The 24,733-nt window shown below is 38.8% G+C and overlaps 3 protein-coding genes across 12 annotated transcripts in view; all 3 read left to right on the top strand.

The window, feature by feature from the left end:
* LOC127550013 (protocadherin alpha-C2) overlaps window positions 1–24,733 on the top strand; it is a 214,278-nt gene that overhangs the window by 58,565 nt on the left and 130,980 nt on the right. The window contains exon 1 of one of the 10 annotated variants that reach the window (XM_051978572.1): window positions 879–4,244. The exons of 8 other annotated variants lie outside the window; for them this stretch is intronic. In XM_051978572.1, coding sequence (XP_051834532.1) covers window positions 1,833–4,244 — 2,412 coding nt within the window. In that variant the 5' untranslated portion in view covers window positions 879–1,832. Of the gene's footprint in view, window positions 1–878; window positions 4,245–19,320; window positions 21,852–24,733 lie in introns of those variants that run through there. One more of the 10 variants, XM_051978581.1, reaches the window with a different exon arrangement.
* LOC127552286 (protocadherin alpha-11-like) lies at window positions 6,511–10,913 on the top strand. Its single transcript, XM_051982873.1, has 2 exons — window positions 6,511–9,181; window positions 10,851–10,913. Exons 1-2 carry the CDS (start codon window positions 6,764–6,766, stop codon window positions 10,911–10,913), a joined length of 2,481 nt encoding a protein of 826 aa, XP_051838833.1. The 5' UTR covers window positions 6,511–6,763.
* On the top strand, window positions 11,936–14,515 carry LOC127552287 (protocadherin alpha-12-like). Its single transcript, XM_051982874.1, is given in 2 exon segments — window positions 11,936–14,439; window positions 14,441–14,515. Coding segments are annotated over 2 exon segments (2,382 nt in total). The 5' UTR covers window positions 11,936–12,132.

A 24,733-nucleotide genomic window follows, 5' to 3' on the forward strand; every position in this document is an offset into this window, starting at 1 on the left:
TGAACTCCGACTGGGACATTTTCCATGATTATGGTGATGATATTTGGCAGTCTAGGGTATTTTTTGATTAAGTTTCTTAATTTGAGGTTGATTGAGCAAAGTCATTAATGTAATTATGTTCATATTCAATCTTGTGTGATCTAAACATACAAAATGAAAACAATTCCTTGGTTAAGATCCTTAAAGCTGTGACTCTTTAAAGTCAATTAACGAAAAACAATAAACAAAGATAGATATTATATTCTCTGTGAACTGTGAAGATGTAGTCTACTGTATAAAGTCCTCTGAAAGCCTTTCTATTCTTCTTTATTAATGAAACAATTGATTCATGTGTAATTCTTAGAAAGGTTTTTTTTTTTTAATTGGTAATAGAGGTGAGAAAGTTGAAAAATGTCTGTAGTTGGGTTTCTACTATTGTTTCTTGAATTATCATTTACAGATTTGTTATGGAAAGAGAGTCTAAAGCATATAAATTAAATATTCCAGGAAATTGGCATTTAATAGTGAAATATGAAATCTATACTTTTTAAATATAAAGGCTGATGCTCTCTCATATGAAGTTATGAGTTTTAATGGTTTCTTTGAATAGAAATATTGGAAAGAAGTTTTTCTAGACAGAATAACGCGTGGGATTGTTCTTTTTTCCTTCCATTTCTTTTGAAAGTTGTTTTGGTTATGTGTAAATGATACCTTCTCCAGGTGCTATTGAGTTCCATCATCTTTCTTTAATACTTGATAAATTTTTTTAAAATAAAGATATGTTTCAAAAAAAGAGGCAAGAATAAATTGGAAGTAGAATGTTTGTCAATAATAATTATAACTCATAACTAGCATTTATTTATCATTTTAGGACTTATAAAACACTTTATATATATATTACCTCTTTTAATTCTCATATACATTTGTGACAGAAATCAGGGTAGCTATTATCTCCATTTTACACATGAAGAATCTGAGCTTGAGAGAGCTTAAGTGATTTATGTAATCTCACACAGTAAGAACATAAATAAGATTTCAAAACAAGTTTTCTGTCCAAGTCCCTTATTTTCCCCCTTAAATTAGATTTTTTCCTATCTACTATTCTAATTTTCCATATCCACGTCAATTTTGATATTCACAATTTAAATGGATAACATCTTTGCATAATGAAATAAATTCGTAATATTTTAAACTTTTCAAAAACATAAAAATACAATACCTTTCCCGTGTAATGGTAGACTAAAATTGTTTCTCCGTGATCATGCCTGAAAAGTTCAAGATCTGGTAGGTCTTATTATATAATAAAATGGTATAATCCTGGGAATGGACCTCATGCCTAATGTCTTAGGAGCAAGCCCAGATACATTTCCAGAAACTATAATCATTGTTCTCAGAATAATGAAATTTTTGGCCACAGCAATTCTTAAATGTCATGTGCAAAGTAATAGAAGAGTTTCCATCTGCACAAATGTAGGGCATACTCTCACCTAACGGACAAAATATTGAAGTGAAGAAGGAAACGAATCCTTCAGAAGTAGCAAGGAATACATTTCTTACCCCAAAATGTGGTTCTATGGTGCCACGAAGAATGAATTGTAGAAAATAAATTCAGAGAATAAAATTAAATTTTTTACTCTCATGAATGAAGACAACTTACTCTTTCTTCCACATGATGTCGCTGTCCGCCACGAGATGTTATCCAAGCAGGCACAAAGCTGAGTTCTTTTTCTCCCTGGCCCTTGAAATGCTTTGGGTTTCTTAGTGGATGATGACTAATAATGGCGGATGCTTCAGGCTGCGATTTAAACAAGCAATAGAAGACAAGAAGTATTTTTATTCCTAGGCAAGATTCAATGATGAGAGTATTTCCCCAAATATTTGCGATGGTGTTCAGCGAGAGAAAAAGCCTGAAGACCCGGCAGCTGCTCCTCTCATTTATTCTTCACATAATCTGGGAAGTGGGGAGCGGCCAGATCCATTACTCGGTGCCAGAAGAAGCGAAACACGGTACGTTCGTGGGGCGAATCGCTCAGGATCTAGGTCTAGAGGTCGGGGAGCTGGTGTCGCGGCTGTTCCGAGTAGTGTCCAAGGGCCCCAGAGACTACCTGGAGGTAAATGCGCAGAACGGTATTTTATTTGTGAATTCGCGGATCGACCGTGAGGAGCTGTGTGGCCGCAGCCCTGTTTGTAGTATTCATCTGGAGGTGATCGTGGACAAACCACTGCAGGTTTTTCACGTGGAGGTAGAGATCAAGGACATTAATGACAACCCGCCTCGGTTCTCTGTAAAACAAAAGAATCTGAGTATCGCAGAATCCAGGTTAGTTGACTCTCAGTTTCCGCTAGAGGGCGCGTCAGATGCAGATATCGGAGTCAATGCTCTTTTAACTTATCGGCTCAGTCCCAATGAGTATTTTACTCTAGATATAAAAAACGAGGAGGAAATTAAACTTGCATTAAAAAAACAACTAGACAGAGAAGAAACTCCAGAACTTCACTTATTGCTTACAGTCACTGATGGAGGTAAGCCAGAGCTAACAGGAACAGTTCGGCTACTGATTACGGTGCTTGATATCAACGATAATGCCCCCGAATTTGACAAAACAGTCTACAAAGTGAAATTACTGGAAAATGCATCTATTGGAGCTCCAGTCATTCAACTAAATGCTACAGATTCAGATGAAGGGTTAAACAGTCAAATTACTTATTCATTCACAAGTGATATTTCTCCAGATGTAGAGGCCAAGTTCCATATAGACCCAGTAAGTGGAATTATAAAAGTAAAGGGACATGTTGATTTCGAGGAAATTAAATTATATAAAATTCAAGTAGAAGCTACTGATAAGGGGCCTCCTCGGTTGACTGGTCATTGCAGGGTCATGGTAGAAATTCTGGACATCAATGATAATACCCCTGAAGTAGTGGTGACATCGTTGTCACTACCAGTCCGAGAGGATGCCCCTCCAGGTACAGTCATTGCTCTCATCAGCGTGTCCGATAGAGATGCAGGAGCCAATGGACAAGTAACTTGCTCTTTGTACCCCCAGGGACCGTTCGCGTTAGTGTCCACTTTTAAAAATTACTACTCCCTAGTTTTGGAAGGCTCTATAGACCGAGAAAGCACATCGGCCTATGAGCTAGTGGTAACTGCGAGGGATGGCGGAACGCCAGCTCTATGGACCACTGCCAGCTTGTCAGTGGGCATTGACGACGTGAATGACAATGCACCTACCTTTGAGCAGCTTGTGTATACAGTGTTTGTAAAGGAGAACAATCCGCCGGGTTGTCACATCTTCACAGTTTCAGCTTCAGACCCGGATGCACAGGAGAACGCTCTGGTGTCTTATTCGCTGGTAGAACGGCGAGTAGGGGAGCGCCCGCTCTCGAGTTACGTGTCTGTGCACTCGGAGAGCGGGAAAGTGTACGCTTTACAGCCCCTAGACCACGAGGAACTGGAGCTACTGCAGTTCCAGGTGAGTGCCCGGGATGCAGGTTTTCCTCCTTTAGGCAACAATGTGAGCCTCCAGGTATTCGTGCTGGATGAGAACGACAATGCACCAACGGTGCTGCCGCCTCATGCGAATGGGGGCTCAGCGAACGAATTGATATCACAGAGTGTGGCTGTGGGCCATGTGGTGGCAAAAATCCGGGCTGTTGACGCAGATTCAGGCTACAATGCATGGCTGTCTTATGAGCTGTTGTCCAAGATGGGCGTTGGGAGCAATGCTTTCCGCGTGGGTCTGTACACTGGAGAAATCAGCACCACTCGAGATTTGGAAGAAACAGACTCAAGAAAACAGACATTACTAGTTCTGGTGAAAGATCACGGTGAACCTATGTTGTCTGCCACAGCTACTGTCATCGTGTCGATAGTGGAAGGTGGATTATCTACGAAGACCTTTTCTGGAGTGTCCAGGTCTTCTGCTTCTGCAGTCTCCGGGAAGGACACAGTTCTGGTAGATGTGAATGTATATCTGATCATTGCTATCTGTTCGGTATCCAGTCTTTTGGTGCTCAGCCTGCTTCTGTATGTATTGCTGCGTTGTGTACCCCAAAGGGGTGAGTACGGAAACGGAAAACCTACACTGGTGTGCTCTAGTGGGACAGAGAGCTGGTCGCATTCTCAGCAGCGGCGCCAGAAAGGTTTTTCCGGGGAAGGGGCGCCCAAGAACGATCTCATGGCCTTTAGTCCGAACTTTCCTCCTTGTCCTGGCTCTGTGCATAAAGGGGAACAGAAGGAAGCAATTGCAAATTCATCTGACCAGGTGGGTTATTTGAAATATTTTGTCTGCTGTCACAATACTAGCTTGGATAATGTGAAGCTTGTTTTTCATGATGATTGTTTTCTCCTACATTATTTGGTTGTCTTGGTAGATTGACAAATTCACTCTTAATTGTTCCTTATCCTCCTCCTCCTCCTCCCCCTTCTCTTCCTCCTTCTCTTCCTCCTCTTCCTCCTTCCTTCTCTTCCTCTTTGTCTTCTTCATTTTTGCTGAGCTTAAACAGTTGGGCTTCGACCTTCAATTTTCAATTTTAGTATCTCCTTGAATATATTTGTAACCTGAATGACACTAGAAATCTCTTAAACATGTACAGTATTAAAAAAAAAATCTTCGTAATTGAGCAGGGCCTCATTAACCATGTAATACAATGCACAGGAAGACAAAAATCCTTTCTATGACTTATCAGAGAAATGACTATTTAGCTTATCCATGAATACCTCTTGTGAGGGGGAATCCTAGTACATCTCAAGACAATTCATTTCACTTCTGGATAGTTCTACTAATTACAAACCTTTCCCTTATTCTCAGCAAATTTTCACTTATTACTCACAGTCTTAATCTCTGAAATTAAGCACAAGTTTAGTCTGGCTTCCACATGAACTCTTCAAATATCATTAGATAGCTATACTATCTCCTGCAAACAACTCTTTCAAGATAAGCATTCCTAATTCCATCAGATACTCTCCAGTCTTTTTAACTATTCTAGTCATCATCAGTTTTCCAGTTCAATTTCATAAGCAGGCTAGTTAGAATTTATTACAAAATATTTATACTGGAATACAACAATGAAGGATTTTATCATTCCTTAAAAACAGTGTGTGTGTATGTGTGTGTGTGTGTTTATGTGTGTAATGACACATATTTTGGAATAACAGCACTCTTTTGAGGATTAGTATATAGTAAACCTCACAGTTACTATGTTTTGTGACTGTTAAAAAAAATTCTGTCTTTAAATATTGTTTCTTATTCATAATTGGAAACTACAACATCACTGTTTAACTAGCAGTCAGTCAGTAAATTAGAATTAAGTGCTTACTGTATGCCAATTATTGTGTTGAGCTAAATGAACCAAGAAAGGCACAAGATATATATTCTCTACTGTTTTAGGAGCTCACAATTTCTTTCTGATACTTCTAGCATGGGGGAAGAAATCTTCCTTCATTGTTCAGTCAAATTTTCATTGAAAAATTACAATTTTCAGATATCTCTTTTCATGGACTTATTATTCTATTTAGCATTGTGATATAATAACTAGAAGGCCAACTATGAAGTCTGGAAATCATAGGTTCATCAATATTCGTGATACATATTGGATAGTATCATTACTGGTAAATCAGACTATGGTCTCTGGGGACTATATAAATTTATAAATGACATATGAGATGCTGATAAGATTCATAAGATGGAAGACAACTCCACATTGGGTAGTGTTCAACATGAGTGAAATCACTTCAATAACTCTACTTGACTAGAAGTTACATTCTTATTCAGAAAAATAATTGCTTCATTTTTGAAAGCAAGATTGGGTGTTTTAAAAGTTTTGTATCGTTATATTTCACTCAAGAAAAACTAATTTAAAAACAGAACAAATGAAATATTTCTTTTGTATTTAGGGAAGCTCTGAGACTTCTGAGTCTATCCATTTTCTTTACAGATAGTAATATCAGCTAGTTTCACTAACAACTAATTGTCTGGCATATTAAATGAAACTTCTTTTATTATTCTCCTATTCAAGATAATAAGTATAGCTACAACATGAACAATTGGACAACGGTTGGTTTATGCTTCTATTTAAGATAACAAATATAGTTGCAATCTTGCAAAATTTGACAAAGGGTAGGTGTCAAAGTGACATTCGACTAAAGCTTTGCTTTTCAATTCAATAAGCATTTATTGGTGCACAAGATAGAGGCATGAAAATGTAAAAAGAAAGAAAAAAACCCCAAAAGGACAAAGTCTTAGGTTTCCTAAAGCTGATGATCTAATAAGTTAAAAAAAATTAAGTGTGGAAGAGAATCCTTCTTTCAAACGAAAATAAAAGAATCTTAATATTAAGTTCATAACTGCCCCAAGAAAGTTATTCATTTAAATACATAATTGATTTTCATTAAGAAGGAATGTGGAAGAATATGCTGTCTTTTCCTGTGTACCACAATTCAGAAATACTATATTAATGAATAAAATCAAGAGACTCAAAGAAAGAGGAATTGAGAGGCGCAAGAAAATGTGGAAAAAATACAATTGATGCGGCTCCACACTTAATTTCAGACTTACCTTAGTTACCACATGGTGACGCTCTCGGTTCAAATAAATTCTGCAGCACGAACTCGCTGCTCTTCTCACGGTTTTAAGGACACAGCATTGAGACTTCGCCAAGCATCCATGTTTTTAAATCCATATCACGGGAAACTAGCGAACACTGTATGTCGCTTCCAAAGAATCTTGTTTTAGTATAAACTGCAAACCACGAAGGAGAGAATTAGATATATTCTTTGTTTATAATGGGATTTTCTGAGCTAGGCGGTCTGAAACTCCAGCAGCTGCTCCTTTCGTTTCTTCTCCACACATCCTGGGAGGTAGGGAGTGGCCAGGTCCATTACTCGGTGCCGGAGGAAGCTAAACACGGTACGTTTGTGGGTCGCATCGCGCAAGATCTGGGTTTGGAGGTTGGGGATCTGGTGCCTCGGTTGTTCCGGGTGGTGTCCAAGGGCCGTAAGGACTACTTGGAAGTAAACGCGCAGAACGGCATTTTATTTGTGAATTCTCGGATCGACCGTGAGGAACTGTGCGGCCGCAGGCCTATTTGTAGCATCCACTTGGAGGTGATCGTGGACAAACCTTTGCAGGTTTTCCATGTAGAAGTGGAGATCAAGGACATTAATGATAATGCTCCTATGTTTCCTGCTACAGAACAAAGGCTGTTCATATCTGAATCTAAACAGCCTGACTCCCGATTTCCGCTAGAGGGTGCGTCAGATGCCGATATCGGAGTGAATTCTCTCTTGACCTACGGACTCAGTCCTAATGAATATTTTATTTTGGAAATGCAAACGAGTAGTGAACAAAGTAAAACTTTGTCACTTTTGTTAAGAAAATCTTTGGATAGAGAAGATACTCCTGAGATTCAACTGTTACTGACAGCCACTGACGGGGGCAAACCGGAACTCACCGGTACAGTCCAATTAAAGATATCCGTGTTAGATGTAAATGATAATGATCCTGAGTTTGATCAATCAGAATACAAAGTGAAATTATTGGAAAACGTTGCAAACGGCACATTTATAGTAAAGGTCAATGCTACGGATAGGGACGAAGGAATAAATAAAGTTTTACAATATTCATTGCGTTCGATAAAACCAAAGGGAAATGACTTGTTTAGGTTAAATGAGAATACAGGTGAAATTAGAATAAATGGAAATTTGGATTTCGAGGAAAATAAATTCTATGAACTTCAGGTAGAGGCGAATGATAAAGGAATCCCTCCGATGGTGGGTCACTGCAGAGTTTTGGTGGAGGTCCTAGACATCAACGACAACGCTCCAGAGGTGGTCGTGACGTCGCTCTCTCTGCCAGTTCGTGAGGATGCCCCACCAGGCACAGTCATAGCTCTCATCAGCGTGTTTGATCCTGATTCAGGCGCCAACGGGGAGGTGACTTGCTCGCTGTCTCCTCCAGGGCCCTTCACGCTAGTGTCCACTTTCAGAAATTACTACTCTCTAGTGCTGGACGGCACTGTGGACCGGGAGAGCATCTCCGTCTATGAACTAATGGTGACTGCGAGGGATGGGGGTACTCCAGCTCTTCGGGCCACAGCCAGAATTTCTGTGGGCATTGGCGATGTGAATGACAATGCACCAGCCTTCGAGCAGCCTTTGTACACTGTGTTCGTGAGGGAGAATAACCCGCCGGGCAGTCACATCTTCACAGTATCCGCATCGGACCCTGATGCTCAGGAGAACGCGTTAGTGTCTTACTCATTGGTGGAGAGGAGGGTGGGAGAGCGTCCTCTATCGAGCTTCGTGTCTGTGCACTCAGAGAGTGGAAAAGTGTATGCCTTGCAACCCCTGGACCACGAGGAGCTGGAGCTGCTGCAATTTCAGGTGAGCGCCCGGGACGCGGGCTTCCCTCCACTGAGCAGCAACCTGAGCCTGCAGGTGTTTGTACTGGACGAGAATGACAACGCGCCAGTTGTGCTGCCACCTTATTCCAGCGTTAGCCCAGTTACCGAGCTAGTGTCGCAGTCAGTGACTGTGGGCCATGTAGTGGCCAAGATTAGGGCTGTGGATGCAGATTCTGGGTATAATGCCTGGCTCTCTTATGAGCTGCTTCCAGAAGTGGGCGCTGAGCACAGTCCTTTCCGAGTGGGTCTGTATACTGGAGAGATCAGCACAACTAGGGCCTTGGAGGAATCGGATGGACTGAAACAGATACTGCTAGTGCTAGTAAAAGACCATGGGGAACCCATGTTATCTGCCACAGCTACAGTAAGTTTGTCACTTTTGGAGAGTGGTCAGGCCCTTCAGACGTCTTCTGGGGTAGCTAGGCAGCCAGCAGCTTCATCCATTGTCAAGGGAACAGCTCTAGTGAATGTGAACGTGTATTTGATAATAGCCATCTGTTCTGTGTCCAGTTTGTTGGTGCTGAGCCTACTGCTATATGTCATGCTTCGATGCTCTACACCAACACAGGACATATACGGGCCTGGGAAGCCCACTTTGGTATGTTCAAACGAGGCAGGAAGTTGGTCGTATTCCCAGCAGCGTCGGCAGGTTTGTTCTGGAGAAGGAACTGTCAAAAATGACCTCATGGCTTTCAGCCCTAACCTTCCTCCATGTCCAGTACCTTCAGATAGAGAACAGCAAGAGGCTAAGAAGGAACCTTTAGGCAAGGTGAGTCTTTTATATTCCAGCAATACTTACGCAAAACATTGTAGCAAGTTGGTTTTTATCATTTTAAATTCCTTCTTTCTTCCTTCTCCTCTTCTTGATCTTGTCCTTGTTTTTCTTCTCATTCTGTTGTCATTCACACAAATGTTTCATAAAGAATCTACTCAAATACTTTATCCCTTTTTAAGGATAAGCATTCTGCGAGTACTTTGCAGCACTTGGGAACTATCATATTTCTCTTTGTCTACATAATCATATCATCTTTTCTGATATTTTACCTGCATGATATGTTTTATGCTATATCTGGCACTCATATCATTGCTCATAAAATGCTGCAGCCTAGCTGTACCTACCATGTGTTTGTCCCTGATTTGTTTTGTGTCCCTTAAAATTTATATTCTTTGGAGATTGTGGTGTTCCATGATTTTCAGCCATGTAGCATTACTAGAAGAATATATATATATATATATATATATTTAAAACATGTCATTTTGTGTCAGGGGATGTTTGCTGTTGTTGAAATTCTCATATCCTTTCCTCAATGGAACCCAGTTCAATATTTCCCTCATTTTCTGAGCTGGATCTAGCGCATTCATATGCGGTCTCAGTTTAAACTATGGGTACTATAAAACTCTGTATTGTTTTAGTACCTGAAAATCCTAGGGCCATTTTTTTTCCTCTGGGGGGAAAAATGTAATTTTTGAAGATGCTGAAATTACTTCATCATAGCAATCAACATTTAATAACCAAATGCTAGGATGTGGTAGTCATTTTTAAAGAATGATACCCCAGTCCCTGTCATTACCAATTAATATTAAAGCACAAGGAATGTTGGAAATTGGAGGAATAATATTAAGTTTGTAGTTTCCAGTGAGACAGTCTAGAAATGTTTATTTGAATGAATGATGTCATTTTTACTAGAGAAAAAAAAAGCCCCTTTGTCCTTAAAAGGATCATGTGAAGCATGTGATTCTACTTTGTATAGCTAATCACACTTGCAAAGTTTGGATAGCTTCAAAGTGCTAATTTGCAGATCACTTCAGTTTTTGAGTCTAGTCCATGATGCTCTTGATAGTCATGCTCATAGCCCATGTATGCTATTTAAATCTTCTTGCTTGGTTTTCACTTCTTATAATCTAGTTATTTGAGTGCTACCTCATAAACTTGGCATTTTCTTTGGGTGCTTGGGTTTGTTTTACAATGTAATAATTTCTTGGCCATTGATGATGTCTGTGTAAAGCACCTATTTTTATTACAATGAAGATTGCAATTAAATGATTTTTGATGAAAAAAGGAAGCACAATAAAACTTCATTTATACTAAAATACATGTTAAAAATAAACATTTTTCTCAACATCAAAATTTCACTCTTAATCTAATAACTTCTAATAGTCCATATAACAGCTGAATGCTAGTTACTTGATCGTAAAGAGTCTTTTTTGGTTTTGTTCAGAATTGACATCATAACCAGATACTGCCTGGAATCATATAGATAGAAAAGAAAAGAACTATCTTAAGAAAATAATTTTCAGTTTCATAAGTGTTTTATTCATCACAGAACCCATGAATTACCTATCTACAGGTGTAAAATAATCAAAACTTATTGAAGTGGATAATTTAACTTCTCGTTTCATGGTTTCTTGGTTTTAAGTTTCTTTTTCTCCTATTGTAGACCCTATTTTGTCCTTTTTTCCCCTTTCAGAATGATCTAGAAGATGGCAAAGCATGGAAGGTCTTTGGAATAACCTTTGCTTTGTCATCTTAATCTTAGATCTCCTCTGAAGAAAGCATTTAAATAAGCACATAACTAGATTGCAGGGAATGATTAGCACTTTCTATGATTTTCTTTATTAATGATCAATAAGTACCTTACTATTAAATTGACCTATAAAGTAGACATTTGACAATTAACAGAAACCCTAAGGATTTACTGAAGGTATTGCATTTCAAAACCTGAAACAAAAAAGTTTTATAACTTCAGCCTAAGATAATGTGTGCAAAGATGCAACATTTCCTCTGAATCTCAGCTTTCAGAAAATAAATCTGTTGGAGAAATCAACTGAAAACAAAAGAAACATTTTCATATCAACTAAACACATCTAAATAACAAAGAATACAAGTGAATTCATTGTCTACATAACAGCATAGGAATATTTATCAATTTTCTATCTAGAAAAAAAGTCTGGATCTTAAATGTTTTAAAAATTAAATGAATTAAATGTGTTCCCATTTAATAAAATATTTAAAAACTGATGATAATATTGAATTATTTTAAACCCCAAGTCATTGTTAGTGGCCTTCAATAACAGATCAATCACTGGATTTTCTTCCCTACTTCTGTACAACCAATAACACTAAAAATCTTATGGCTATCGATCAGGAGCTGGAAGGGACTTTTAAGAGCATCTAATTTAAAACTCTCATTTTATATATGAAGTAATTTCATTAAGTGATCTGCTCAAGATCAAACTGGCAACATCGGGAGTGAACAATTCCTCTCTTGTGCCACTCTTCCTTAAGGTATTTTGAATTTATTATTAATCGATTGATATTTTGAAATGTATCTGTGAATTTTAAGTGAAAGGAGATAACAGGGTATTAAGGCAAAGAAAATAAAATTTATATAACACTTGATTTCAGCAAATGTTGTAATTAAATGGAATATATATTTAAATGGTTTAGAAGGAAAGACAAAACTAGTGACTCAGGGTGAAAAGCATAAACCCTACATAAAAAAGAAAATATTTCTTTCAAAAAAAACTTACATAAATGAGCACATGGTGTCGCTGTCCACTGAAAAGGTGAGAGAACGAAAAATTTCCATTCTTGGATACTGTAACCAGTCATAGGAGAATAGGAGCCATTTTGGTGGAGGATGCTAGGTAGTTCAATATCAATATATTTAAGGAAACAGATAAATTGTGGATAAGCAGACTTCAAGCAATTATTTTTCTTACTCCACTAATAATCCATCAGCGTGGGCTATGGGGATTTCCCAAAGAGGTGGCCTGGGTACCCGGCAGCTGTTCTTCTCGATTCTGTTCGGCACAGCTTGGGAGATAGGAAGCGGGCAGATCCTTTACTCCGTACCGGAGGAGGCGAAACACGGTACATTTGTGGGGCGAATAGCGCAGGATCTGGGTCTGGAGGTCGGAGAGCTGGTGTCACGACTGTTCCGGGTGGTGTCCAAGGGCCGCAGGGACTACCTGGAGGTAAATGTTCAGAACGGTATTTTGTTTGTGAATTCTCGGATCGATCGTGAGGAGCTGTGCGGCCGCAGCCCTGTTTGTAGCATCCACCTGGAGGTGATTGTGGACAAACCTTTGCAGGTTTTCCATGTGGAAGTGGAGATCAAAGATATTAATGACAATCCGCCCGTATTCACGGAAAAACAACAAAACGTTTTTATTTCAGAATCTAGATTGTTAGACTCGCGTTTTCCACTAGAGGGCGCGTCAGATGCGGATATTGGCGCAAACTCTCTCCTGAAGTACCAACTTAGTCACAATGATTATCTTACTCTGGAAATGATAACTAAAAATGACAAAAGAATGTTGCCTGAACTAGTATTACATAAACTATTGGATAGGGAGGAAACTCCAGAAATCAGTTTGTTACTGACGGCTACTGATGGGGGAAAACCTGAGCTTACTGGAACAGTTGAGTTACTTATCACAGTCTTGGATGTGAATGATAACCCTCCTAAATTCGATAAATCCGAATATAAAGTTAAACTCTTTGAAAACTCACCAAACGGGACACTAATGATAAACCTTAACGCTACAGATCCTGACAAAGGAATCAATGGAGAGATTTCTTATACAATTAAAAGGATTTCACCAGCAAGTGAAAAATTAAGGTTTATTATGAACTCAGTTACTGGCGACATCCGAATTCATGGGGAACTCGATTTCGAAGATAATAGCGTATATGAAATTCAGATAATAGCCACTGATAGGGGAGCTCCTCCTATGGTTGGTTATTGCACAATCTTGTTGGAAGTCGTGGACGTTAATGATAACGCTCCTGAGATGTCCGTGACCTCCCTGTCACCGCCAGTCCTAGAGGATGCCCCTTCAGGCACTGTTATCTCCCTCATCAGTGTGTCTGACCGTGATTCCGGTATCAATGGACAGGTGACTTGCTCCTTGTCACCCCCCGGACCCTTTATTCTAGTATCCACCTTCAGGAATTATTACTCGCTGGTGCTAAACAGTCCTGTTGACCGTGAAAGCGTGCCAGTCTATGAATTGGTGGTGACCGCGAGGGATGGCGGAACGCCAGTGCTTTTGGCCACAGCCCGAGTGACTGTGGTTATTGGAGATGTAAATGATAATGCTCCTTCCTTCGAGCAGCCCATGTACACAGTGTTTGTGAAAGAAAACAATCCTCCGGGACATCACATCTTCACAGTGTCCGCGTCAGATCCAGACGCGCTGGAGAACGCACTAGTATCTTACTCCCTGGTGGAGCGGCGGGTTGGGGAACGTTTGCTGTCGAACTACGTGTCTGTGCATTCAGAGAGTGGGAAAGTGTACGCTTTGCAGCCGCTGGACTACGAGGAGCTTGAGATGCTTCAGTTCCAGGTGAGCGCTCGGGATGCGGGCTTCCCTCCTCTAAGCAGCAATGTGAGCCTGCAGGTATTTGTGCTGGATGAGAACGACAACGCTCCGACTGTGTTACCACCTCACTCTGGTGTTAGCCCAGTGACCCAGCTGGTGTCACAGTCAGTGACTGTGGGCCATGTAGTGGCAAAAATCCGGGCTGTGGATTTGGATTCTGGCTACAATGCGTGGCTGGCTTATGAGTTGTTGCCAGAGGTAGGCGTCGGACGTAGCCCTTTTCGAGTGGGTCTGTACACGGGAGAGATCAGCACTACCCGCGCCTTGGAGGAGTCAGATGGCCCTCGGAAGATGCTGCTCGTCTTAGTAAAGGACCATGGAGAACCGGCCTTGTCCGCAACTGCCACAATCACCGTGTCCCTGGTGGAGAGTGGATTGTCGGTGAAGGCATTGTCTTTCAATACTGCAGCTGCAGCTGCTGGTCCCGCACCTGAGACGGGGCTTAGAAAGGAGGCAGTTCTAGTCGATGTGAATGTATATTTGATCATAGCCATCTGCTCAGTGTCTAGTTTGTTGGTACTAAGTCTTCTGCTGTATGCTGCTTTTCGGTGTTCAGCACCCCCAGAGGGTGTGTATGGGCTTGGGAAACCCACAGTGGTGTGCTCTAATGAGGTGGAAAACTGGTCTTATTCCCAGCAGCGACGGCAGAAAGTTTGCTCTGGAGAAGCCTCGGCCAAAACTGATCTCATGGCCTTCAGCCCTAACATTCCCCAATCAAATGAGGAGAGTCAGAATCCCTGTCTAATTGTGAGTTACTTGTTCTTCAATTATGTGTATATATATTTCAAAATTTAAAATTAATCATTACTTTTTTTATGCTGATGATTAACTCTGAAAATATTTCATTTTTAAATGAAGGTAATTGGTCCATAATGGTTGAAGAAAGTCTTTACATTTGACTAACTTCTATATCTAAAGCTATCATTAGAAAATGTAAAATGATGAAGGCTTTTAAACTTCTATCTTTATGTTTAATCTTTGATTTTTATTTTATATTAATTTGTGCTTTTATCCCTGTGATCCCAAATGCTGCATTTCTCAGTTGGTTAGTTGTAGGCTGAAATGATTTTTGAAGAAACATGTATTGCTTTTTTTAAGCTATAAAGTTTTTTTTAATTGTTGTTATTGATGATGATAACTCCTGTTGTGTCCTCAGTGGTATTTTAGAGACTTTAAGATCCCAGCATACACTCAGTAATGTAGATAATTGTATACTTCTCAGTGTTGCATAAGATAATTCATTTTAATATTTTTCCACTTATGACAAGAGAAAGAGAGGAAAGTCTTCAGCAGGTTGGGTGAACCTTCTAGTTTATGGAAGGGTATAGACAAAAGTCACACAGAATAGGCAAACATAATTAACAAATTATATCTAGGAAGAGAATATCAACATCATGAGACACAGACCATGAAAATATTATAGGAATTCAGCTAGCAAAGCATTGATTAGATGAGTATAAAAGAGAAAATTGGAATCATTATTATATCTCTTACTATGAAACAGTAGATTATACCCAATCCCTCTTTGTTTGGAACATCAAACTCTTTCAGGATATACAGTATTATCTATCATGTTGTTTACTCTACCACTGATTATTAAGTGGTATCTCCAAAATTTTATATAATGCACCTTTCTAAGCATCTAATTCATGAGATTTCTCATCTTATATAAAGTAAATAAAATAAGGAGTTTTTGGAAAATCAAGGATTCCTTAAGGAAGTAATTCCTATAACATTCTGTAAGATAGGACAAAATGCTTTAAAATTCAGATGTTTGTAGGAAAACAGGAGAATCTTGTAATTAAATTAATTTAGAAGTAGGAAAGTGTACTTGAGGCAGCTACCTTTTGCTTAGTGTGTCTGGAATTTTTGTTAAAGTAAACTACAGTCCTGTATATGACTTTTGTTTGTAAGTTCTAGAATGTTGTCTGAAGTTCATAAAGGGTAAGTAACTCATCTAGAGTCAAATAACCAGTAAATGTAAGAGATAGTATTTGAACCCCCATTTTTGACTGCAAGTCTTCCCTTACTCTGTCTTCATATAAGCTGCATTCAATTAAAATTCCTTGGGGAATATTTAAATAATAATTTTCTTTAAAAGCTTGGTTGAATATGTTGATAAAAACTTGGAAGACGTGATAGAAAATTTAAAATGGTATGTGAGTAAAAATAAGTTGAAATATAAATATTCTACACCCAAGTATGGAGATAGATAAATTGTACACATCATATTATTAATCATTTTGGAGTTTAGTTTATACCTTTTTAAAAAAATTTAGAATAGCGTTCTCTTTGGAAGTCTCTTTCTTGTTCCATTGAATATTTTGTTTGGATGTAGGATAGCTTATTGCATCACCCATTCTCAGGCTTTACAACTGCCAGGAGATGGCAGAACTTTAGAGATGAACCTATATATAACTTCTTATAGAGCTAAAGTAGTGTGACTGCTGGGTCTAGAAATCATTGCAATTGAACTACAATTGGACTAGACTTTCACTGGGCCACTTCTCTCTCCTGTTCCTCATTAACTTGGGATAGTGTTCTTTTGGGGGAATACTTCAATGGACAAGAAGAAAAGTAAGAAGCAGGATGTAAGGGGGAAAACCACATTTTCACCCTTTCCATATCTCTCCATTTTTCTCCATTAAGTATGCCTGACCCAATATTCTTTATGTTCTATATTTTGTAAATCAGACTCCATTTTGTATTCATGAGATTTTCCATGATGAATGAAGCAAATGCTCGGTGAGCCCTTAAACTTGTGGAGAATAATACAATTTTTCTAAAATCAGTGGGATTCTTTAGAATAGTTACATTAATAACTACATTTTGTTCATTGAAATCCTAGAGTTCCTAAAGTATTATTATTCCTTCAAGAAGGATTGGAATTGTTCCTTGGAGAAAACGTATTTACACTTATGGGCAGAAATATCATTCCTTATACATTATTCTATGCTTTTTCCTTTTGCAAGCAGGAGTTGCTAGTTGTTTCCCTTTCTGGGAACAAAGAAGAGATAGTTCTTTTTGAAATGCTTTGTTGGGATTTTCAGATCTCTTCTTGTACTTTGCATCACTTTTATTTGGCATATTCTATTTCATACTGAAGTTCTTTGTTTCTTTCTAGTCTTAATTCTCATTTCAATTAAATTTGGCATTTATTATGTGTCCCATGTAGGCATTGGCAATAATTTGATATTTTGGTGGATCTGTGTTCTAAAGGTTCTATTTTGCAAATTTCAGCATGTCTTCTCTAAGATTATAGTCAGAACTAGAATCTTTCTTAGCAGCCATCTGGTTCAATCCACTTATTTTTACAGAGGAAGAAATAATGACCCATAGTGTTAACAGATTTTTTAAAGGTCTCTCAGATAGTAAGTAGTGGAACCATATTTACAATACAGGGCCTCTGACTCCAAATACAATATTCTTTCTATTGCTCTGTTGTCCTTGGTATTTTCAAAACTCAACAATAAGGTTTTACTCAGTATTTTGGGGATCTTCTTCTTGATCTGTCAGTAATTCAAAGGGAGTGGTTCAGTATTCATGCTGAAATGAACAAACAAGTTCCTTGTCTTCAAGGAACTTAAAATCTATTGGTACAAAATATGTATGGCACAAATAAGTATAATGCAAGAGTAACAATGTTGATAGTAGGAAAAGGACCCCATCTTACTTTTTTTTGGCATAGCCTTCAAAATCTAGCATTATTCTCTGAATATGGCATGTAATTAATAATTATTTGTGAAATAGAATTGTCAGCAGTATATTTAGGGGAAAGAAAGACTGCAGTTCCTAGAAAAGTGAAGATGAATTCATTAATTTTTTTTTTAAAAATTCATTTCTAGGGATATACTGGAGGTATAAAAGTCAAATGATAGAAGACCTACTGCTGCTTTATCAATGACCATGACTCATTTTTTCTGAGGAGAGTTGTGCATTCCCAAATACTTACATATAAGATTGAATCTGGCTACTTACACAGGAAAATTCAAGTGTATGTTGGTGTATTGCTGTAGTTCCTCACCACCTACAAAAATATGTAATGACACATAAGATTTCCTTGTTATATTCTACTTTTTATAAAAGATAAAATTAGGTTTTATGTTTAGATTATATATTGTTTTCTGAATGAGACCATTCAATGTTCAGAATAAATTATTTTTTCATAATTATGATGATAGGCAAGTGAACTGGAATAAATTTGCAAACATTTAAACATGATATTTTATTTCTGATTTAAAAGGAGATGATTGAATTAGATATTTATTTTTAAATTTCACTATGCTTGATCATATCTTTCTTTTGACTTGTTCTCCTACTTACATAGAATAAACATTGTAAGGTAGAGGGTCTAAACACAAAATATAATTTTCCTTTGTATCATTTATAGAATCTACAGAAGATTTCCTGGAAATAGAAAAGCAGCTGAGAATAATGATGATGATGATAGCTAGATTTTATATAGTGTCTGAAGATTTGTAAAGAACTTTAAAATATTATCTCATTTTACCCTCAAAATAACTGAATGGTGAGTGGTATTGTTGTCCATATTTTATAGATGAGGAAATTGAGGCAAATAGCTTAAGTGACTTTGTTCAGAGTCTCACAACTAATAAGTGTCTGAAGTAGAATTTTAACTTAGGACTGCCTGGCTATAGGCCCAGAATTCTAGCTGTACAATATTTTACAATTCTTTATGTAGGACTTTAAGTACTACAATGTTATTTATTCACATGATTTCACTTAATTCCCACAACAACCTTGAGAGATAAGTACTAAAAGTATTATTATTTCAATTTTGTAAGTGAGGAAATGGCTCAAAGACTTTATGATTTTCTTGTTATCACTCAATGTGCATCATACCTTAGTGCAGATACTAAGAACCTACTCTTTATATTTTTAGAATATTTCTTTTTTAAAATAAATTTTATGCATAGATAATATGGTCATTGGGAATAATAATTAATAATAATGCTAAAGTCATTGGGAAAGATTGTCATCCCAAGAAAAAATTTGAATACAATTTTAAATAAAGAAAATTCGAAGGATCACTTACCATTCTTTGAGAATCCATACTTCTCAATCTGACTGGAAGAAATATTATATTGACAAGACCTAAAAATATGTGAAAGGGATACACATCTAAGTGCTATTATCTGTGACTGGACAGTCATATAGGATGGATTTGGTTCTCCTGAAGCAATTGTTCAGTAATAGTTACACTCTTGGACGCCCCATTGAGAACACTAAATGCAGGAAGAGTTCTTTTAAAAGTAAGCAAACTCTTCATGTTTCTGGTACAAAAATGTTCCATGGAACAACAATGGAGAGAAAGAAGATGGGCATTTATCATCTCCAGAGATGAAATCATTTCTTCAAAAGGAGAAATCAGAAGTCAAAGGTGAAAATATCAGACATGTAAAGGAAATTCCAGATCAGCTGAGAATTTTGAAAATGTTACACATTCATGCACATGGTGTCGCTCTTCACTGAAAAGGTTTGGTGAAGAAAGAAACCGGCATCTTCATCCTGAATCGGGCTAATCACAGAACAACTCTTGTAAATCTTTCCTGGAATCAGATAGAGGTCACACTACTGGCTCGATCCAAACGGTTTGCGAGAAATAATTTAATCTTTTGTTTTCTCCAAAGATTCCATTCTGATACTGATAATCTTACGCGTGTGTAATGGAGGGTTCGCAGAGAGCCCTGCATCTGCTATTTTCTCTTCTGCTCTTCACACTCTGGGAAGTGGGGAGCGGTCAGCTCCATTATTCAGTGCCGGAGGAAGCGAAACATGGTACGTTCGTGGGTCGAATCGCGCAGGACCTGGGTCTGGAGGTCGCGGAGCTGGTGTCGAGGCTGTTCCGGATGGTGTCCAAGGGCCGCGCGAACTACCTGGAGGTAAATGTGCAGAATGGCATTTTGTTTGTGAATTCTCGGATCGACCGGGAGGAGCTGTGCGGTCGCAGTGTTGTTTGTAACATCCACCTAGAGGTAATCGTGGACAAGCCCCTACAGGTTTTCCATGTGGAGGTGGAAATCCAGGACATTAATGACAATCCGCCCATATTTCCAGAAAATAAAAAAGAAATAAACATTGCTGAATCAAGACCACCAGACGCTCGTTTCCCGCTAGATGGCGCAGCTGATGCAGATGTAGGAGAGAACGCGGCCTTGACCTATAGGCTCAGTCCCAATGAATATTTCGCTCTGGATGTACAAAGCGACAGTGAACAAACGACTTCATTATCACTTATTCTAAGGAAACCTTTAGATAGAGAAGAAACTCAACAGCATCATTTATTACTGATTGCCACTGACAGGGGCAAGCCAGAACTTACTGGCAGTGTTGAAGTGCTGATCAAAGTGCTGGATGTGAACGATAATGCCCCACAATTTGACCAATCTGTTTATAAAGTGAGAATGATAGAGAACGCTGCAAACGGTACATTGGTGATCCAACTCAATGCCTCTGATGCTGATGATGGAACTAATGGACATATTTTATACTCATTTCGTAGCCCAGTACCTCCTGAAGTTCGAGGCACTTTTCATATAGGTTCAGAGACAGGAGAAATTAGAGTAAAAGGACAATTAGATTTTGAAAAGAATAATATGTATGAAATTCGAGTCGAGGCGATTGACAAAGGGAACCTTCCAATGGCTGGTCATTGCACGGTTCTAGTAGAGATTCTGGACGCCAACGATAATTCTCCTGAGGTGTTTGTGACATCTCTGTCACTGCCAGTCCAAGAAGACTCCCCTCCCGGCACAGTCATAGCCCTCATTAGCGTATCTGACCGTGACTCAGGAGCCAACGGGCAGGTGACTTGCTCCCTATCACCTCCCGGACCTTTTATGCTGGTGTCCACCTTCAGGAATTACTATTCGTTGGTACTGGAGGGCCCAGTGGACCGTGAGAGCGTGCCGGCCTACGAGCTTGTGGTGACTGCGAGGGACGGAGGGACGCCAGCACTATGGGCCACCGCCAGTGTGTCTGTAGGCATTGGCGACGTAAACGACAACGCTCCTACTTTCGATCAGCCTATGTATACAGTGTTTGTGAAAGAGAACAACCCACCGGGCTGTCACATTTTCACCGTGTCCGCGTTGGATCCAGATGCACAAGAGAACGCGCTGGTGTCTTACTCACTAGTACAGAAACGCGTGGGGGAACGTCAGCTTTCAAGCTATGTGTCTGTTCACTCGGAGAGCGGGAAAGTGTTCGCCTTGCAGCCCCTAGACCACGAGGAACTGGAGCTTCTGCAGTTCCAGGTGAGCGCCCGCGACGCAGGCTTCCCTCCTTTGAGCAGCAACGTGAGTCTGCAGGTGTTCGTGCTAGATGAGAACGACAATGCACCAGAAGTGCTACCTACTCTTGCGGGTTCTGGCATAGGCTGGAGCCCAGTGACCGCACTAGTATCACGTTCAGTAGCTCCAGGCCACGTGGTGACGAAGATCAGAGCTGTGGATGCAGATTCAGGCTACAATGCGTGGTTGTCTTATGAGTTGCTACCGGAGGCGGGCATTGGGCGAAGCCCTTTCCGAATCGGACTGTATACGGGCGAGATCTGTACAACGCGAGTTTTGGAGGAGTCAGATGGGCCTCTGAAGATGCTGCTTGTACTTGTAAAGGACCACGGGGAGCCGGCGCAGTCTGCCACCGCCACGGTGAGCGTGTCCCTGCTGGAGAGCGGGCAGGCCCTTAAAGCTTTGTCTGAGGTTCCTGGAGCAGTGAATACAGGAATTAGGAAGGAGGCAGCGCTGGTGGATGTAAATGTGTATCTGATTATAGCTATCTGCTCAGTGTCCAGTTTGTTGGTGCTGAGTCTGTTGCTCTATGTGGCGTTGAGGTGTTCTGCGCCCCCACGAGGTGAGTATGGGCCTGGCAAGCCTACCCTGGTGTGTTCGAACGAAGCTGGGAGCTGGTCTTATTCCCAGCAGCGGCGGCAGAGGGTTTACTCTGGAGAAGGAACAGTCAAGAACGACCTCATGGCCTTCAGTCCCAATCTCCCCCCTTGTCTCAGTCAGTCACATAGCAGGGAACAGCAGGAATATGAAGCAGAACACTTGGGAAAGGTGAGTGTTAATAGAGAATTCTTTCATAGGAAGACCTCTGCTTTAATGCCGTTTTCTTTAAATTTAATATTATTTTCACTATATTAACTTTAAACATCTATCTTCTTTAGATAGACTCTTTAGACTCAAAACTATAATTTTAGGCATTGTTACTATTCTGATCAAGATCTGCAAGTAATTGTTGCACTTACATCATACTCTACCTCTTTTGTGTCAGTCTATGAGCTGGTGGTCAACTGAGGGAGGAAGGAGAAATAGTAGGAAAAGGTCTATTGTATACATATTTTAGATGACTGAGAGAATAGGAAATCACATAAATATCTCATATTTCCATGATTTGAAAAAATGAGCCTCAAAGCATAACATATTGTTAGATGAAGCATTGTGTAGCACCTTAGAAACTAATGAAACTTCATTAAAATAGGGAGGACATGCCATCTCTTTTGTTGGAAGGAACATCAACACTGAAAATATGAATGTCTTATAAAACATGAAATCAAACTTTATAAAATGATAGATTAGAATTATGTTGTATATCCTTACTGTGATTTCATTTTAGTAGATATTACTTAAGTAGAGTGAAAGTCTTAGTGAAATTTTAAGCTATTAAAACTTCAAGGGACTAAGACATCCAGTTGTACTCAAAAGACATCTCCCTAAGATACCTAGAATTGTTAAAAGTGGATGGCTTGGGCAAATTTATTTTTTTGTACACACCTAAAGTAGTTTGTTTAAAATGTATGGTATTGCTATTAATGATAATAATTTAGAATTTATTTGGGGCTTTGGTGTCAGTAGATTGAGATCAAAAACTGTTTCAAAAAACTTCTCTTTACTTCTAGTGAGATATGTACATTTCATTTCTTGCTAACACTGAGTATATCAATCTCAAAGAAAAATATGTTTCTACATATTCCACAAAGATGTATCTCCTAATAAACAAATCAGTGTTAAAGGGGGTTCATTGGGATGGGCAATTCTATACAGATAATGTGTTATAAAGATTTCTAGTATTACAAATATGGTTATGAAAACTTTGATATTATTGATGTTTCATGTGCCCCAATCTTGAGAGACTACTTTTGTGGCCAAGGATCCACTTCCTCTTTCTTAATGTTCACTCTGCTCTGGACCAAAGCTTAAGGATGAACTGAGTTCAGTCATTGGGAACCTAGTCTCTCTCTGAAGGGAGGAAGTATCAACATTTCTTTTTCTGACATACTTGGCTACTTAAACTTTCATTTTATAGCTCTACTGATGATTTACTTATTGCTCAGGTTTAGACTCATGTGAAAAGTTTCCCCAAAACAAAGGAGTAGAATAATATTCAACATATAATAGGAATTAAGTATGGGACAACTATTTATTTCCTCTACACAAAAGAAGTGGCAAAATACAAAAGACAAAAACACAAATGTATTAGGACTACTTTATTAAGGTTCCCTCCCTTCCTTTGAAACATAATTGGTTTAATTTTTCTTTGAAAAGTGGCAAAGATATCCTTTGGATTTGATTTGTCTAGGAGCAAAGCTCAATCTGTCCTTTGGACATTTCCTGGTAGTTTCTGGCCACATCCTTGTCATTTAAGATAAAAGCTTTTTCATAAAGTTAAAGTCCTTCCAAGATGGTGGATGTTTTCAGATAGTGAGACACCACAGAACACTCTACTCATCAGACATATTTCCATAGAAAGATGAGGAAGGCTGTATCTACCAGAGTTAGTACAGATATATTCTTGCTGAATATCTTTTCTATGATATGGCTAATCCTAAAATTGGATCTGAATTAACAGTTAGCAGTGTGAATCAGGACCCTTAACAAACAAGGGCACATTGATAGTAAGACAAATGAAAAAGACAATAGAGCTATCTACTCTTACCCATCCTATTGGTTTACACTTAAAGCTGTCTTAACTCATAGTTTATTTATTAGGTATTTTGCATTTTGTTTCAACTCTTCCTTCTCTAAATAATTCTCACATGTCTTTTGGTCAGATGGAACAGAATCCCATTACTTTCTCTGATAGTGGTTGTCTTCTCCAAGATTTGCTGGAGAATATATATATATATATATATATATATATATATATATATATATATATATATATATATAGCTTGAAGCTATTCAACTCCATTCAAAAGGGCTCAGGGCACCTCTAAGCCTGAGGATTTCCATCTCCAAATAAGTTTTCATTCACATAAATTTGTGAAAGAAGAACCACAAAAGTAGAAAAGGCATTTTCAGTTTCAGGAGTAAGTTTGTAAAGTGTGCCATAATGGTCACATATTTAAGTCCTATTTATACGTCCCTCTCACTGGAAGCCTCATATTATATGATACCATATAGAGGGTGAAAGAAAGAGGCTAAACCATAAGCTACTTCTTCTTTTGATTGACGCAGTACCTTGTACTCTGCTATCCTGGGTCAAGAAAGAGGGCTGAGGGGCCACTCTGGCTTTCCCTTATCTGTCAATCAGGCAGTCCAAAGGCACTCAAGCTCTTTTTGTATGTTCTAGGTCCTATTATTAACTTAGAGAACACAAAGAAAAAAAAATTCTTGCCCCTAAGAAGCATAAATTCTAGGAGGGAGGAAAATAGCCTACAGATTATTAGCTACATAGAAACTATAGGTTGAATAGGTGAAAATAATTTAAATTGGAAAGGTATTAATATCAGGGAATAAAGGTGGAGATAGAAGAGGATCAGGAGGACCTCTTTCTTTAAGCAGAGTCTTAAAAGAACCCAGAGAAGCAAAGAGATCGAGGTAAGGAAAAAGCATTTCAGGCATGTGGTACAGGGGAAAAAATAGATGGGAGTGTTATTTGAGAAACTCCAAGTGGCCAAAGTAGTGGGGATGGTAAAGTTCATGGAGGGGATTAAGAT

The sequence above is a fragment of the Antechinus flavipes genome, chromosome 2 (genome assembly GCF_016432865.1).
Source record: "Antechinus flavipes isolate AdamAnt ecotype Samford, QLD, Australia chromosome 2, AdamAnt_v2, whole genome shotgun sequence".
NCBI lineage: Eukaryota > Metazoa > Chordata > Mammalia > Dasyuromorphia > Dasyuridae > Antechinus > Antechinus flavipes.